General features: G+C 43.6%; 1 protein-coding gene across 2 annotated transcripts in view; it reads right to left on the reverse strand.

The window, feature by feature from the left end:
- MAP4K5 (mitogen-activated protein kinase kinase kinase kinase 5) overlaps positions 1–14,528 on the reverse strand; it is a 46,340-nt gene extending 31,812 nt beyond the window's left edge. Inside the window, exons 1-2 of one of the 2 annotated variants that reach the window (XM_009574802.1) lie at positions 14,477–14,528; positions 866–956 (exon numbers count right to left, since the gene is read on the reverse strand). In XM_009574802.1, coding sequence (XP_009573097.1) covers positions 866–921 — 56 coding nt within the window. In that variant the 5' untranslated portion in view covers positions 922–956; positions 14,477–14,528. Of the gene's footprint in view, positions 1–865; positions 957–2,398; positions 2,418–14,476 lie in introns of those variants that run through there. The other variant, XM_009574810.1, reaches the window with a different exon arrangement.
- Positions 14,529–16,990: the final 2,462 nt, after the last annotated feature.

Genomic DNA, 16,990 nt, shown 5'->3' on the forward strand with positions numbered 1-16,990 from the left:
CTCAGGTTTATCTGCTATCAGCAAGATTACATCAGATAAGACTGAAACTGTGAGTTTAGTGTGTTAAATTGAAATTACCTAATTATATCTAAACAACTCTTCATGGCCTCCAAAAAGGGTGCTGGGGATTTAGAAATTTAGCCATTTTGTCCCAGCTGAAGTCCATGTGGGCTGTACTTAAGATGACTTAAAAAATGCAGCCCTCCAAGAAATCTAAAGATGAAGCCTTGTAGAAAAAGACCAAACAGGTGAAGTGGTGATATATATTCCCACAGAGCCAACTAATAAATGGCAGAGTTCCACAGAAATGGAAAATATTCCCCAGCTTTCTGTATAACATTTAACGTGTGCACTTGAAGATGCAGCCAGCTGGCATCACCTTGTTTCTGCCTCTCAGTATGTCGCATCTGTTACACCAGAATTATGAAAAATGTTATTACCAGCAGCTCAGATTTAGTGTCTTGCTCTTACAACTCACTGGCTATACTTCCACAGCACACAAGACTACCATTAAAGAAAATATCTAAAAGCAATTCTGCTCTAGATAAATAATGAGCTAGTTTTATATTAGTGATAAATGTTTAAAATCTGCCCCGCAAGTGAGTAAGATTGGATATGTTGCAAGAGTCTCTAGGGGAAAAATTTCTTTCTATTCCTAGTGATAAAAATGTTCCGGCCTTTTGGCCAGCAGAGAAAACAAAGTATTAGTCACTTTTCTCTCTTTTTTTTTTTTAAAAGCCAACTGGGAACCAAAGGGAATTCAACCTAGAGAAGAACATTGAGAGAGGATATAAGTATTAAACCAGACCGAGCATTGTCTTAGGAAAGAACCAGCAGAAATGCAGGTCTAAAAAGTAGGGTTTACCTGAGATAGCTCCCAAAATAGGCGACTATGTTGCAATGTTTGCATTCTTTAACCATATATATTTCTTGCTGTATCAACGAAAAGTCATCTCCTGAAAAACAGGAAGCAGCCACAGTTACATCACACACAACTGAACATTCAAAGAGATCTGAAGGTATGCACATAACTCATAAAAACAAGCCATAGACCTGGATAATTGCTAAGCCCTTCACGAGGGCTTTCCAGCACACCAGCCTGTTCAGCAAGAGTTACCTACATACACCATCCTTTCAGTTTCCATTATTTACTACATGCTTTGCATGAGACACCAATATTTCTTGAAGACCAACAGAGAAGTGCTGGCCTGGTGGCCTGAACATGATCCATCAGTTAAGACAGCTCAGCACGCACCGAGAGTGCTTTGAAAAAGAAACAAAGGGATCCCATGGTAGGATGGGGAGCACATGAGAAAACTCCGGAGCAGCCCCTCTATAGCCGACAGATAGCCCCAGCTGGAGCCGATTCGGCTTTATGGGGACACGGTGCTCACAGCACAAGGGTCCCAGCGACAGAAGGAAAAATCTCTGCAAACTAATTCCAGAGTCTCCTGCCTGAAACCAGAAGAGATCACATACCATAGGCTTTTTATTAAAAGTATTTCATTTCAAAACGACTCTGATAGAGCATATGGCCTGCACGCCCACTCAGCCACCGCTGACTCAGAAGAGAAGCACAGAGTCCTCAACACGGACTGCCTTGTTGTGAGTGCATTTTTGGATAAGGACAGCTACATAAGCACATTTGCACATCCTAAATATCCTTTGCAAAAAAAAAAAAAAAAAATCTACTGAAAAATATATTATGGCCAGAGCAATAGCCTAGTATGTTTCTGACTCTTTAAAAGGTTAAAAGCTGTCATAAATTAAAAAAAAAAAAAAAAAATTATAGATGCAATGAAGCAAACTAAACTATCTGAGAGCTAGGAAAAACACTGGTATACTTTTATTAAATCCCATTGAGAGAATTTCCAAACAGAGGATGTTCTCCCCAAAATCTAGAGCTCAAACACCGCAGCTCTGCCTCCCTGAAGCTTGGGGCAGGCTCACACCCAGCCCAGCGCCGGGGCTCCTACAGAGGCACGTATCAGCTGGCTTCGGAGGATCAGCCTGAACAGCAGTGACACATCAAATAACATCAGCACGGCCTGACAGCCTCCCTCTGAAGAGCAACATTGCAAAAATCAGCCTATTAGGCCATCCTAGACGTGTGCCTGCTTTGTGATCGTGCATACATATACATTACTACCTTTATTCTTCCTTTGGCATGAACAAAACTTCTGTAACAGCTCGCAAGACACGAAAGACTAGAATTTAGATAAAGGTTTTAGGTTTTAGATACAATCCTGCTCCAGACAGTATGGTAGATATCATGTTCTCTCAAGGAAAAAATTGCTTTGTATGTTTATTTTTGTTTTAAGTTTCACTAGTAAAAGTTGTCTCCTACTCTCAAAGTCAGGGATGTGCAACCCAGAAAACACGTACTGCTTTGTACTGCCCCCCTTAATTTGTATGATTTTGACACGTCCAAGAGGTCTCAAGCACTGCTGTAAATTCTCTTTGGATTCTTCACGTGTTCATTTAACGAGTAACAGCATAGCTAATATTCTTAATAGCCCTTTAAAAATAGATGGTTTTATTTGCTATGCTTTGAAGCAACTTCCCTGAGCAACAGTGTCACTGGCACCCGCAGGACCCACAGCGGCCAGTACTGATGTACAGCCCCACGGCATTTACAATCCCTTTGGAAACCCCCGCTCTCCATACATACACCGGTACGTAGATGATGTTTACAGATATAGCAAAAGAAGTGCCAATTTGGTATAACGATTTCCAAATGATCACAGCCTTTATGTCTCAATGATTAGCAGACTTTTACTTAAGAAAATAACTACGAAATACAAGGGTAGAAGGGAACACACTTGTATGAATAGAGACCTGACTGATTTCAGTAAATCCTCAAGGGCTTCTTGAAATTGAATTGTGTGGAGAAACACTTCACCGGGGCAGGAAAACATTAGTAGAAGAGTTTCAAATGTCAAGAGTCTTTTTTTAAACATAAGTAATTTTTTTTTTTTTTAATAATGAAAAAAAGAAAAGGTAACATGATTTCCATAAATTTAGCACAGATTTCACACTGTGCTTGCTTTACGGGCTACCTTTCAGCTACAACTTTGCTTGAACTCATGCACCCTGCCCGTAAGTGATAACTATGAACAAAGGATTTTTGAGTTCAAATCAGATGGATTAATTCCTCCCATTTCTCTGACAAACTTCCTAAGGGAAATTGTTGAATGCTCACTGATAACTAACTGGAGCACTTTAAAACTACGGAAGTTTTTCAAGAAAATCAAATCTAAGCAAGTTTTAAGGCAAAAGCCTCCCACCCCACACCAAAGAAGGTACTGTCTGTCTCTAACGCTACTAGCTGTCCATGAGTTCAGAGTATCGAATGCCAAATATCCATGCTCTCGTCTTGAACTGCCATCTTCAAATCAAGCAATCTTTGATTTGTCAGAAGCAGCATTTCAGAACAGCCAGATACTGTCACATGTGAAAATCATGATCAAGAAGCTTTCCTGTAACAGGAAAAACTTGCAGGCAGCAGCCGGAATTGCCTGTCGATAGCACATCGACTGGGCTGCCTAGCGTGGAGCAACAGGAATGTCAGTTCTAGGAACCGTGGCTAATGGGGAAAAATTGAAGGAAATACGGTGATTTGGGCTAGAAAAAGACTGACAGTAGAAAAGATAACAACCTTCCTGCACATAAAAGATATCAGGGAAGGGGGGAGAAGGGATAATCCATTCTCCAGTTTTATGATAGGACAATTAGCAATGGGCTTAAATTGCCTTAACCTACATTCCCTGTACAGATGAAAAGCTTTTCCTACCGGAGTAACATCGCAGCACTGAACCCAAAAGCATGGGAAGCTGTGAAATTTCCCACCAGTGAAAAAAATGGAGAAAACACTCAAAAAGTACCCATCAGGAGTGACTTAGGCTGATCCTGCCTGTAGTAGAGGAAGACAGAAAAGATGATCTCTTGATTTGCAATTAATAAATGGAGAATCTATGCAAAAAATGGGGTTACCTACAGAAAAAGGACAAAAAAAAGATTTGGAAGAGGAAAGGGGGGTGCAAGCTGAATATAGACAGGGAGCTGACAGAAAAGTAGCAAACAGATGGGATGAAGAGGAGTAGTATCCATGAGAAAAGTTTGGCTAAAATATGTAGAAAATGATTCTTGAAGATCAGACACAGAGATAGGAGAGAAGCTGTATAGTCGTTCAAAGACGACAAGAATGAATTCAAAACAAAGGAATTCAGAGTTTCCAGGCAGCTGGAGTATTAATCTTGGCAAGAGACACTGGAATAGGGCAAAAATTAAATATCCTTGGATAGCATGAAAAAAAAGAAGACAGTAAGACAAAGAATTTGCAGAAAATACTTCATTGAGAGGGAGGCAGCAAGATAAAAAGAATTAGATCAAAGGTGACGATATATCCATACAAAGAGATTTTCATCTGTTTTAGTCATCAGAGATTGCTTGATGCTAAATAACACGGAATTGGAAAAATGTACTTTTTGTCTACTCACATGTTTGCAATTATGGGTTATGTGGCATGCTGAGCAAAAACGTCGTTTAGGGAGCTGCTGTAAATCACACAAGCAGCGTGGTGAGTCACTGCAGCTTGCTACTATTATGTAATTTTACCTCTGCAGCGAGACACACAGGACACAATAGAGCATTACAATGGAATATTCTCCTCCGATCACAGCCCGTGGTCGAGGCTGCTCTGCTTGGCACAACCAGCTGCTTGTTCTCCAGCACAGCTGGCAGGGAGGAGACTGCTGAAAATTGCAGCCGTATCATCGTGTGATGCGATCAGATCAGATTTCAGAAGCTAAGCAAGGTAAGGCCTGGTAAATGCAAAATAAATCCGTATTTAAATGGGAGATCATCAAGAAAACTGACAGCCCATTAACACTAGTGAATTATTCTACTTGCAGACACTACTTCTCACCTACGTGGAACTGGCACGTATAGATGTCCTGCCAAGTTGTCCTAGATGGAGAGCATGTGTATGCTGGATCCACACACCCCGCTCTGCAGCATGGGAAGGCTCTGATGGCTCTAGTGCCTATCACACAGCGCTATTAGGTCTTCTGAGCATGCCTGAGCTTGATGGTTTTTAAGCAAGTTTACTCCTGGTCGTATTTTCATGTGCTCCACCGACTGCTTTGAGTGGTCCCATCCTGCAAAAAGAGCCAGGGCCACTTTTCACAACTCCTCCTGGGTCAGCTGTGAATCACTTTATTGTCCAAAAGGCTCCTCAGGGGAGAAATTCATAGTTACTGTTTTAAATCGGTTCATTCTGCATTACTTCAGTGCTGCATCACAGGGCTGATGCTGTGCGGGAACAGAGGGAGGGACGGGCATGCAGCGTCCAGGGCTCGCACGCAACTGGGAGGAGGGAACTGACGGCATTCGGAGACATTCATGGTGTCACCAAAGGGTGGGATAGAAGCACTTATTAAGAGGCCATATCTTCAAGGTGCCAGCCAGCCTGCCAGCACTCCTGCCCCGAGCTAGTGCCCTCAGCATGCAGTCCTCACGGGCCCCAACACACCAGACGGACACGTCAGGCTGCCTGGCAGGAGATGTGACGTGCACTCCAAAGCCTACCCGCCCAGCCTCTCTGGGGAGCTTGACTGTAGATACTTTGCAGACCTGGGATTTTTAACACTATAATTAACATTTGTTATTTAGAAGCGAGATGCCGTTTAGCAACAGGACTGGGTGGACACTGCTGTGCGGGACGCTGAAGGATGAAGAGCAGGGTCACACCATCGCTGATGAGCCCAAACGCTCTCACTGTATTCGCAAAACTCACCAAGAGATGCCCGCCTCTTGAGTTAGCAAAAGCAACTATTGCCTCTGCTGGGACCATTCCTAAAATGTTTTTTATTTCAACAACCTGAGTTCCTGAACAAGGAGAGAAAGCCCCACAGGAGTGACAACTTTGCAGAAAACTTTCACCCCATTACACAAACTCCACAGCCAAGCAATATCCACAGGTCATCAGCTCCTCTGCATTGACTTCCAGACATCCCCATGCTCCCCAGTTCTCAGTCACTCACTCCAAATCACTTTCCTCAACCTCGTGAGGGTTCAGTCTCTGCTGATGAAAGGGATGGCTTTCCCAAAACACAGGTTTTTGCTTAGATTGGAGTTTTGCTGCCAGTCTTTCCCCTCTATCCTCATCAAGTTTAACTCCCGAGACATTTTCCAATCCCCATTTAGATAGCTTGACACACAATACAACTGAACAACAGCCCCAAAATATTTTGGGGGAGGTGGAGAGGATGCAAGGCATTACTGTAGCATCCCAAACCGTAGCTCTGACACATACAAAACTCCTGCTTTCTTCACCACTCTGCAGACCTGCATTGCTCTTTACCAACCATTTTGAAAACTGAGAACAATCCTTTTGAAGTTTCACATCTTTAAGAAGGGGAATAATTTAAACTGCACTCAAGCATCTGAGCTGTTTTATCCATACTTCTTTTCTCAGGATTCAAGGAAACCTGCAGTCTGACAGAAAGAATTTAAATTCCCCAAACTTGAAGCTCAGAAACTTGATTCCAAGCAGGAAACAGCTATTTGGAAACAATGATGTTTCCACCAGCAAATTTTATTGCCAGGCATCTAGCTGCCAACTGCTAACCACTGATGGTACTGATTATCTCTCGATTGATACAGAATATTGCTGATGGCAATGCGCTGCCACAGCAGCACGAGCTCTGCAATAAGTAGCACACAAGTGTTTGGAGTGACTGGTCTAACACCAGAATCAACTTCCCCATGTACGTTCTCTTCTGCTCTGCTTGGATCCTATTTTTGAGCAGCCATCTCAACATATAATCTATATTCCTATTCCTTAACACTTTCATCTCTTTTCTTCTCTCCTTGCCTTATCTACTTACTGTTGTACATTTCAGCCTTTCATGATCCCATATTTACTCTCCCTTCTCACCTCTGCCATCTTACTATTGCTATTTTTCATGTACTTTGTCAAATGATGTGTCCTCCCAATTTACCCCTTCGCAACCTGCCTTCACCCCAAGTGTCACGCTCTGCCTTACCTTCCAACTAAAATGTGTGATCTTTCAGCTTCTTTCCCACTCCTAACACCTCCTTCCCCCACCACAACCCCTTCTGCTGGCCTTCTTCATCCAAGAAACTCTATGTTGTAAGTGAAACACTACATGGAAACATGAGCTCACCCACTCTGGATACATACATTTCTGAAAGAAGAATAGCAGATCATAAATGCACTAGAAGTATGCAAAGTAAAATTAGACCAGGTTTCAAGAAGTTAAGTTTAATTAAAATGCCGTGCACTCTACATTAGAAGACCACGCTGTTTCTGTTTTGCTTTGTGTACGCTCCACAGGCAGGCTGAGCAGCTGTGCGAGCCTGCGGCAGTACCACCCGGGACATGGCACGGCACAAGGCAACGTCCAGGCTTTAAGAGCACTGGCACACTTGGAAGCTCAGGCATTCAGCTCTAGCTAATTCCTAGACAGATGCAGCGGCAGTGTAATGAGCTGCACGCCCAACTCTCCCAACAAAACGGTGTTGGTGTCCCCCAGGCTATAGTGATGCCAGCCCGATGCCACGGGAGGTGACAGCCAGGAAAGGAGCAGAGGAATCAGGAGCAAGGGCTTCCAGCAGTGTCTGACCAGCCACTGTTCAGCGCATAAAACCTGTGTCTGTTTAAACCACCATGCACAAAGGACACGATCCCAAGCCAGGTTACACAACACAAGGCTGTGAAGGTGTAAGCGGCACTAAGAAGTTATTTTCGTATTTCTTCAACCCCAGGCGCTGCCAACAACGGTTCAACCCCTGCAGGCTTAGTTTAAATAAGGCTCAGGCTTGTTCTTCTCCATAGCTCAGAGCATCTCTAAGGAATTTATTACACAAAGAATAAGGCTGCATTGCTGCATTACCCTTCTCCAGTCCCTAACGCACCCTGGACTGACAGCGCAGCTCCGCTGTGCTGCAGTCGTGGTCCAGAGAGGACAAACCCCCATCGCAGCCTGACTCAGCCCCACGGCTGTGTTCCTATGCGGAATATGAACCTCCCCATCTGAACCACGAGATACACACCAAATGTAACGAACCAGACCTGGATTTGAATGTACTGAGCACAGTACCACACACCTTTGGATGACTATTTTCCCTTGTACAAAGTCACTTGAACAGTTCTACCTACCAACCTGAAATAGGTAACTGGCTACTTCTGGCCTTCACAGGAATCTCACAAGGAAAGCACAAACATTGGACCAAACGAAAACCAGCAATGAGATTCCTCTGTAACCTTGCAAAAGATACAGAGCATGAAAGATTACTGCCAGCCCTCAGAGTGTCAAAGGTCTCTGAGGGCACTGTTTATCATTACAGCAGTATTTACAATAGACATTAGTAAATTTTAAAATATTTTGTATATTACATTTTCCCAGGGAGAAAGTTCAGCGGCAGAAAACTACACTGGCAAATAGTTACCTCTTTGTATTGACTCCCCTCTCAATTCATCTGCTAAACCCATAGAAGGAAGTGGCTTTAGTGTTTCAGATGGTTTTGGCTTCTACGCTGCTGAGTACAGTTGGATTAGTTTCTGAAATAGAATTGGCTCCCAAATTATTTGAAGCATTTGCACTCAGTGAATGCTGGGAAATGTCATTAGCGTGCCATAATACTTTTGCCTAATGCTCTCCAAAGTCTATGCCAAAAAAAAGTGAAAAACACTGTCTATTTTGATTTTAGCAGCACAGCTTAAGTAACTGTGGTAGCAGATCTAGCGTACTGCCCAAAAATTCAAATAGATTAATGACAGTAACCTTCTAAGTAGAGAGTTTATTTCCTTTGTCTGGAGAACAGACAAAGGAAGGTAATAGCAGATGAAATAAAATAGGTATTCATGTTGAGGTCTCGGCTGCACGTTGGAGTCTCTTTACCTACGAACTCACTCACTACCTGCAGTAGTGAGTAACACGAACAAACCACAATTCATTCCCACCCGCCATTTCAGCAGTTTTGCTAGGTCTCCCAAAATACTGCCATCTTATTGTGTGCAGTTTCTTGCAGCTTTAATTCAACGCATTCCTCACCTCCTCTGGGGCACTCTTTGCTTCAGAGTCTTTTGTCTTCTGTTCCCAATTCCCCCGTCTCTGTATTAATCAAGTGTTGAGTTTGGAGCTCTTATTTTTCCATCTGCTAATTAATTCCTATCTATGAGCCACCTCCTCCTCCTCTCCAGAAGATGCCGTATATAACTCACAAGCCTTTTTCTCTCATGACTAACTTACGGCATTCATTACCAATCTTTTTGTAGTTGTGCCCTACGGTCCGACAGAAGCTTGTGCTGGTGCTTAGAGAGGCTGCACTCCCCGGGGGACCACCACAGCTAGCTGCAACAGCTTCTGACACCGGCCTGGTCCAGGAATTGATGGTGCTCTGCAAGAACAGTCCTACAAAGCTATTCAAAACCCTTAAAATTAGTCAGAACATTGAAGCAGGGAGCAGCTGATTTACTTTTTTTTTTTTTTGATCTGGAAGATTTTAAACAGCCATGCCTTCCTGCGAAGACAGTAAGCTGCTGCACAGTCCAGCCACCCTGCAGAGGCAGCAGACATCCCAGAGAACTACAAAGAAATAAGTAAGTAAACAAATCCTGTGAACCCTCCTTAAAAACAAAACAAACCCGCAACAAGATCTCTGCCAAGAGGCTGTGGGTGTACACGCCATGGATGGAGATCAGGCTGGCAATATTTAGAAGAAGATGTATTAAAAAAAACCAAACAAAAAAACCCTAGAAGAAATCACTTCCCTGTGGCAAGTCGGACCAACAACATAATGAAACATGTAAGACATGGCCATCAGTGCTAATTAAAATGGGATTCTCAGTAGTGGTGACTTTGGGCCAGAGCCTTGCACTTTTCACTGTAGTGCTTAGGCAGCACCAAGCAAAGGTAGGGGTTGCTCAGCCTCCGGCGGTTCCTGCTCTTCCCTCACCTCTAACGGCAGAGGATTTGGCCTCTGCTTCAGTTCAGTTTTCAAAGCAGTTCTTCAAATTCACAATAAAAATACACCTACTTCATTTGGATCAGGTGCAGCGACATGAACACTCGAGGAAGCCTCTTACTACATTAGCAATAGGTTAATACCGTCCTTTTTCCGTCATTAAAGCATTGCTCTGCCCCACTGTAGACCTGCTGGGAGATAAACCCAGCAGCGGCTCGCTCTCCTCAGCACCACTGCCCCGAACACTGGCCACAGCGTTTCATGTGCTGCTGAGCAGGGGCTGAGGGATCCCCACTGTGGTTTCCACTGCATTTAACATTGCCTAATTAGTCTTATCGCTGCAATCCACGTACATAAAACCAGCCCTGGTTTGTTAAGGAAAGGTTAGTAGTCACAATCACCCAAAGGCAGTGGTTTTAGCTTCTCCCCTGAGCCTCGCCACGCTTCTTCTACCTTCAGCCTTCAAAACCACCTCTTTGGTGTTTTTGGAGGATGCCAAAGAAGTATTTAAAAACAGACCACACAGGGATGCTTCCCCCAAACACCCTCCCCACCTCCAGAGATTTATGGCTCAGAAAAACTTCTCAGTCATAGATGGGATCTTTGTATTTAATAGTTTTTCATGTATTTTTCTCTCATGTAAGTTTGTACAGTTGCTTTTTGTACCTATGTAAACACAACTTAATACAATGAGGAGTTTCACAGATCTTGCAGAGAAAACCACATTTCCTTGTTGCTCGGAGCCTGCGATCCGTTCGCTGCACCCGCTGCCTCCAAACCCACTGCGAGCTCCGTCCCCTCATCTGCTTTCACCTAAATGCACATTCCGGTACAAGGGACGCAGTAGCATGGGGATGGGACGAAGCATGCCAAGGGCCAAGAGAACTATCCTGCCCATTGCTGCCTTTCAGCTCATAAAAGCAATCCCCAAACAAGAGGAAAACCCACGCTATGCACTGCATCAAATCATCACAGGGCAATAGGCAGTTCTGCTCCAAAGAGGTTACCGCCTAACAAGATCAAACAGCTGAGGATTGAAAGGACTGCTGAAGGAGTCAAAATGGCTTGTAGAGGTCATGCTGGTGGGAGTTAAGGCCATGCCCGAGGTCTTGCCCATGACCACCACTCCCTAGGTCATACGATCATTAATTCTGGTGTGAATAGGCAGGTTCAGAAATTCAGGACATTTATGTAATAGAGACTGAGCCGCAGCCACTGACATCTGAACTGTGTTGTGTGCATGAAGCTGGATTTGCAGAAGACCTTGCTGACTCTAGAAGATGAGAGCTGCAACGGAATCAGCGGCACCACCAGCACAGCTTGGCTGCTCTTTCCTTGTTTACCTGCGCTGGTACACTTCAGTGGAAACTTCAAGAAAGAAGGAAAAGAAAAGCTAAAGAATCAAGCTGAGCCTATATTTTCATTTATTGACCGAATTTTTTCAATTTTTTCCAACTAAAAAGAATGTTCAGATTGCAGGAACTTTTAACTGTTAAAAAGGATAATAAAAAAATCACTTGGAAATGAACAGCTAGGCTCATGAGAAATCTTACATCAAGCAGTCCAGAGGGTAACTACTTTTCTTGGATGTGGGAAACCCCAAATTAGTTTTTCTGTGATCCCTTTACAAAAGAGACTAGCCATCACCATGAAGACAAGGCAACAGAGTCACTCTCATGTGCTGTCTAAATCAATTCACATTTAATTTATACTAAAAGCAAAAAAGTATATGAAAAGTTTCAGCTGAAATCCTTAAAACCACCTTGGAATGCCTTACAGGTTAATAGGGAAACCAACATCCCATGAGGAGGGAGACACAACTGCTGGTCTTCATTGTAAATAAGACAAAGATGGATCTGAACTCCTCTTCCCCTATATTCTCTAACGACGTGATAGATGGGGACTCCTGCTGCCTTCCTCTCCCACTTTATAATCGGCACTTCAGTCTCCCTGATAATCTAGCTCGAGAGGAAGAAAACAAGGAGTGAAGCCACAAAAGCACTCCATTTTAGAAATGTTCCCAGCCCTTTTCCCCCACACCCCATTTTTATTTTGGTAAAAACTACTTTGGTGAGTTAACCCAAATTCATGCATAGTTGATTGACCATTTCAAAGTGGCTGAAATAGCAAAAAAAAAAAAATTTGAGAGATTCCATGCAAGATTGTTATCTTTTAACAAATGTTAAGGAATTTTTGGAAGATAAAAAAACCCAACTGTAAAGACATTATCACTCTTCCCTCAAAGTTTTGATCTGGAATTTCACAACCAAGAACTATGGGGTGAGGCACACACATTAAGAGTTGATCCTCCTGTCAAAGGTTTGAAAATTATTCTTCAAGGGTAACAGACATGTTGGAACAATTTAGCTGGCCTAGAAGTCAGCTGGACAATACTAAACTTTCATGAAAAATGAACATACTTACTATTTAAAAACAGTCTCCTCTGAAACTTTATTCATACGGCTAAAAGAAAAATTTAAACACATTTGGTTTCTAAGACTGATTCTCCAATTATATACCACTGGTGAGAGTCCTCAATGGGAGAGGTACAAGTGCTCAAGCTGGTCAGATGTCTTGGGTAAGCACCGTAGTTCTGAAAAAGTATTTTTCAAATACTTTTCACATTTAATATAAATACGGATTTAATATGAAGCTGGAGGAACTACAAAATACAACAACTGAGACATCGCTCAGGGCTCAGTTCCTGAGGGATGCATGTTTGGAGAGACCAGGAGAAGAGAGGGCAGCCCTTCCGCTTGTCAAGGACCTACAGACATTAGCAAACCCTTCGTGTTTAAGAACCCATGATACCTCTCGACCCAAGTGACTGAACAGAACCAAGCAATGACAAGCAAATGACACAAGGTATTTTCTTAAGCAAGAAAGAGGAAGACAGCACATCCACCTCACTTGCTAGCAATACACTGACACTGTGAGCTCCTCATCAAAATGACAGTCTTTTAACCCGTCCAGTCACGAACAGATGCTGGTGTTTAGGGATCGGAGCCATTTCAGTGCCGGTTGTCACAACCTCAAATCATAGGAGACAGGTTGGCAGGGACCTCCAGAGGCCTCTGGTCCAGCCTTCTGCTCCAAGCAGGGCTAACCACAGAGTCAGGTCGTGTTGCTCAGGGCCTTACCCGGTCAACTTAAGAAAATCTTCAAGGACAGAGATCCCACCACCTCCCTGGGCCCTGCCTCAGAGCACAAACTCTCCTAGTGAAGAATCTTCCCCATGTCCAGCTGGACTCTCCCTTGGTGCAGCCTGCGCCAGCTGGCTCTCACCCCTTTGGTGGGCACTCCTGACGAGAGTTTGGCTCCAGCTCCTCTTCCAGTCCATCGTGGAGGATGGCGGTTAGATCCCTTATCAGCCTTCTTACCTCCAGACTAAAAAACACTCAGTTCTGTCAGCCCCTCTTATGTCCTGTGTCTTTCCAGATTTTCCTCCATTTTTCCTGCCTAAAAGACTCCCTGCATCATTCCATGCAGCACTCCAGTCATGGAAGCTATCTCATCATGTCTCCATAAATACTACTACTTTGTAGCTCTGTGACTGTACGCTAATTTTCAGTGTCCCTTAATTGCTTCATAAGCTACATGTGTTACTCCACAAGCACTGGATGAGCACACATTCACAAGAGGAGCCTCCCTCATCCCCTGTCCCAGAGAGCCAGGACCCTGAACAGGGACAGCACAGGAGTTCAGGCAAACCACAACCATGGAGACTAACGTGGCAAAGAGATACAGAAGAGGACTACACTAAGGAGGGATTTGAAAGGTTTGCCAGCGACCAAGTAATGAGAGATTACTTCTTCGAACAAATACAAGATCCTCAGGTGGGGCTGAGTATGACTGAGGAGATAAAAAGCTCCTCTCCTCATTTCCACTCAGGACACAATTTCTGATTTCAACTCTCTACGCAGGACTTGGATTAGGCTTCAGCTCAGCAAATCTCTCAGGCAGCAAGTGAGCTTCTCCTGCGTCCCCTGCTTTTAGGAGTGGCCGAAAATGCATGGGGAAATGATAGTATGAGCTATCTTCCTCCCTCAGCACAGGTTAGAAAAAAGATGACACATCAAAAAGCACAGGGCTCTGTTTTTTCCCAGTACACCTTTGGTGGGCATTAGCATCACTGCCTGGTCCCTTGCCCCTTTCAACTCACACAGCCTACCAGCTCCCTACTGTCTCAGAGCTCACAATTTACCATCTGTACTTAATCTTCTCTTTATACTAACAACACACTGTAACTGCAACATCTTTCTATGCAACAATCGATAAGGCAGATAAGAACAAACAAGGAAATAGTGAGCAGGACGTGGCCAAAAGTAATGGTACATACTGTACTGCTTCCTGTCATCTAACCGCTGAAACTACAAAAAACCCCAACACTTCTTTTGTCTGGAGCTTCACAGCCTTGTGAAAATAAACATAAGGAAAAAATGAAAATGCAATTCAAAAATACAGAAAAGAATGTAAAACTTACCAGGCTCTAACTTGATTATTTTTACAGCAGCCAGTTCTCCTGTATGAAGATTTCTAGCCTGAAATGAGAGAGTTAAGACATATTTAATTACACTGCAAAGGCATCTCACACAGTCTTGCAAACTGTGAAAAGATACGCTATGATGTCATGTGTTACAAATATGGCACAATGCAATTAGCTGAGTGCAACCTGGGTGAGGATTATCTGGTTTTGGTATTAGCGCAGCATCAACCTAGTTGGAGTTGTAAATTGTTACTGGCAGATCCTTTCGAGACTTTAAAAAACCCCAGCTATCTGCCAGCAAATGAGAGTTCATGCCTCTCAAATACCATTTTTAAGGGTTGTTGAAGCTGAGAAGTTTCTGCCATCCGTGCTCTCTGGGGTGGTACAAAAGCTGTGCTGCTACACGACTGTCAGATCATGGAGCACGCAGTGCTCAACCACCCATCTCATGGTGCTAACGGATGGGTCACAGCTCCCTGCGAACAACTTAACCCTGAAAACAAACTCCTTCCAGCAGACCCTGACAGAGGTGAGTGGTCCCCACGACCCTTGAGAAGAAGAAGGGGTAGGGAGCTCCAAATAAGCCTTTACAGAACTGTCCTCTCCGGGTATGCTGTAAACTTCACACTGAGAATTCAGTGCTGGAGGAAAATGTTACAGGAACCTCAGATATAGAAAGCCTTAAGAGGGGAGTTCATTAACACTTTTAATTCTAGTAAAATGAGCTCTAAATCACTCTGGCACCATCACCAGAGCTAAACTGTATTATTTTTGACACACAGCCTGATCCAATTAGGCACTGTGGCATTCCCCTTTTTCTGATCATCCAAAAGTTACAGGAGTCTAAACCCAACTGTTTCATTCTTACCCTAACAAACACGCAGAGTCTTCTGAACATAGGAAATCTGGCTAAGAGGTAGATTATAGAAAATTGAGGGAAAACTGGATTAGGTGAAATCGATTTGGGCAGTTACTTAAGATGAGGACGCAAAGCAAATTTGCCCCTGTGGACTGAACTGAAGGAAGCCACTACGAAACAAAACACTCTTCTCTTGCATATGGACAAGAAGTAGTCTTAATTTAACAACAGGTAAAGCAAGAACTTGAAAGATGAGTGCCTCAGTTTCCTCAACACTTGGTCAACCTTCCAAATTGGGAAAGGCTTTCCAGCCAGGGAAAAAAAACCCAACCAACAATAATTGCCCTTTCAAAGTCCTGTAGTGCTCAGCCAAGAGATGGGAGTCAAAATGCATTCCAAGGACATAAATACGACTCAACTGAAGTCAAAAAGGACCTGAACAACGGTACAACAGAACCAAACATCTGAAGCCAACAGACTAAATCACCGAAGACAGAGAGAGATAGTTATCTGTTAACCACAAAGGAAACGTTTACCACTTCTTACCTTCCTACCAGAGGTGTTTTTAGACCACAGCAAAATCACTGGTATCCTTCAACATCCAGAAGGAGCATGCATCCAGGCATGAACAAAGGATTAGGACCTCTCTGGTACTGTTACACCTAACAATACCATCATGAAACACAGATGTTCCCATAAGAGACCAAGCACTCTATCTTGGTGAAGCCAGGGCACCTCCACTATCCATGCTTCTATCTACAAGCAGCTAAGCTGTTCAGATAAAGGAGACGGCACAGTTTCCAGAAGATCACCTTCATTTCTGAAGTACAAAAGAGATCATACTCCTTACAGATATTCCTTTTCCATATAAGCAGTAACTGCCACTGCTACTGTTATGCTGAAGCCTGAAGGAATGGATGTAGTCTGCCAAAGGTCTTTGGTACACAGACTGCTTGGCAGGGACTCGAAGGTTCAGGCTGGAGGAGATCGCTGCAATTACTGGCTCTCACCTCTCACACACGACAGGCCATACAGCCTACCAAACTGTGTCCTGCTGCTATCCAATATTACCATTAAGCTTTTGCACATAATCTATAGCCTGGACATGGACTATTTTGGGTTCAACCATCGAACTTTGTCTGCTGGAATGGAAAGCTCTCCACCGGGTTGGTATTTATGAACTAAACACATCAAGTCATCTGAGCCACTCGCCTTAAGACCGGTTTTCCGGTCCTACAGTTTAATCTTCGAAGCGAACACATTCTCGAGTTGATGACACCAGGATCAGACATGCTCCTTAACTCCTATCGTGCCAGCACCAAAGGCAAAAATGCTGAGTATTCCCTGATCCTCAATACCTTTGTTTGGAGGCTCACGGCTAGAGGAACTGTATTAGATGTTCAGTCTAGACAGTCGTATTGCAAGCATGCAGCAAATTACCCAAACTGCTTCCCAAGAGATTGTCACCTGCCCGCAAATGCGACTGACGGCTTTTGTTCCCTCATCTTGGATTGCACCAGCTTTACATGGGTGCACACATCTCTCTCTGCTGTCACTCTTGTTTTTTAAACTCTTCTCTTCCACACCTTTCTGTCAGCTAAAAACTTGATCAATAATGAATTACTGTCAACTTGCACATCATTAAAAATTTA

Source organism: Fulmarus glacialis, unplaced genomic scaffold (assembly GCF_000690835.1).
Source record: "Fulmarus glacialis isolate BGI_N327 unplaced genomic scaffold, ASM69083v1 scaffold18280, whole genome shotgun sequence".
Classification (NCBI taxonomy): Eukaryota; Metazoa; Chordata; class Aves; order Procellariiformes; family Procellariidae; genus Fulmarus; species Fulmarus glacialis.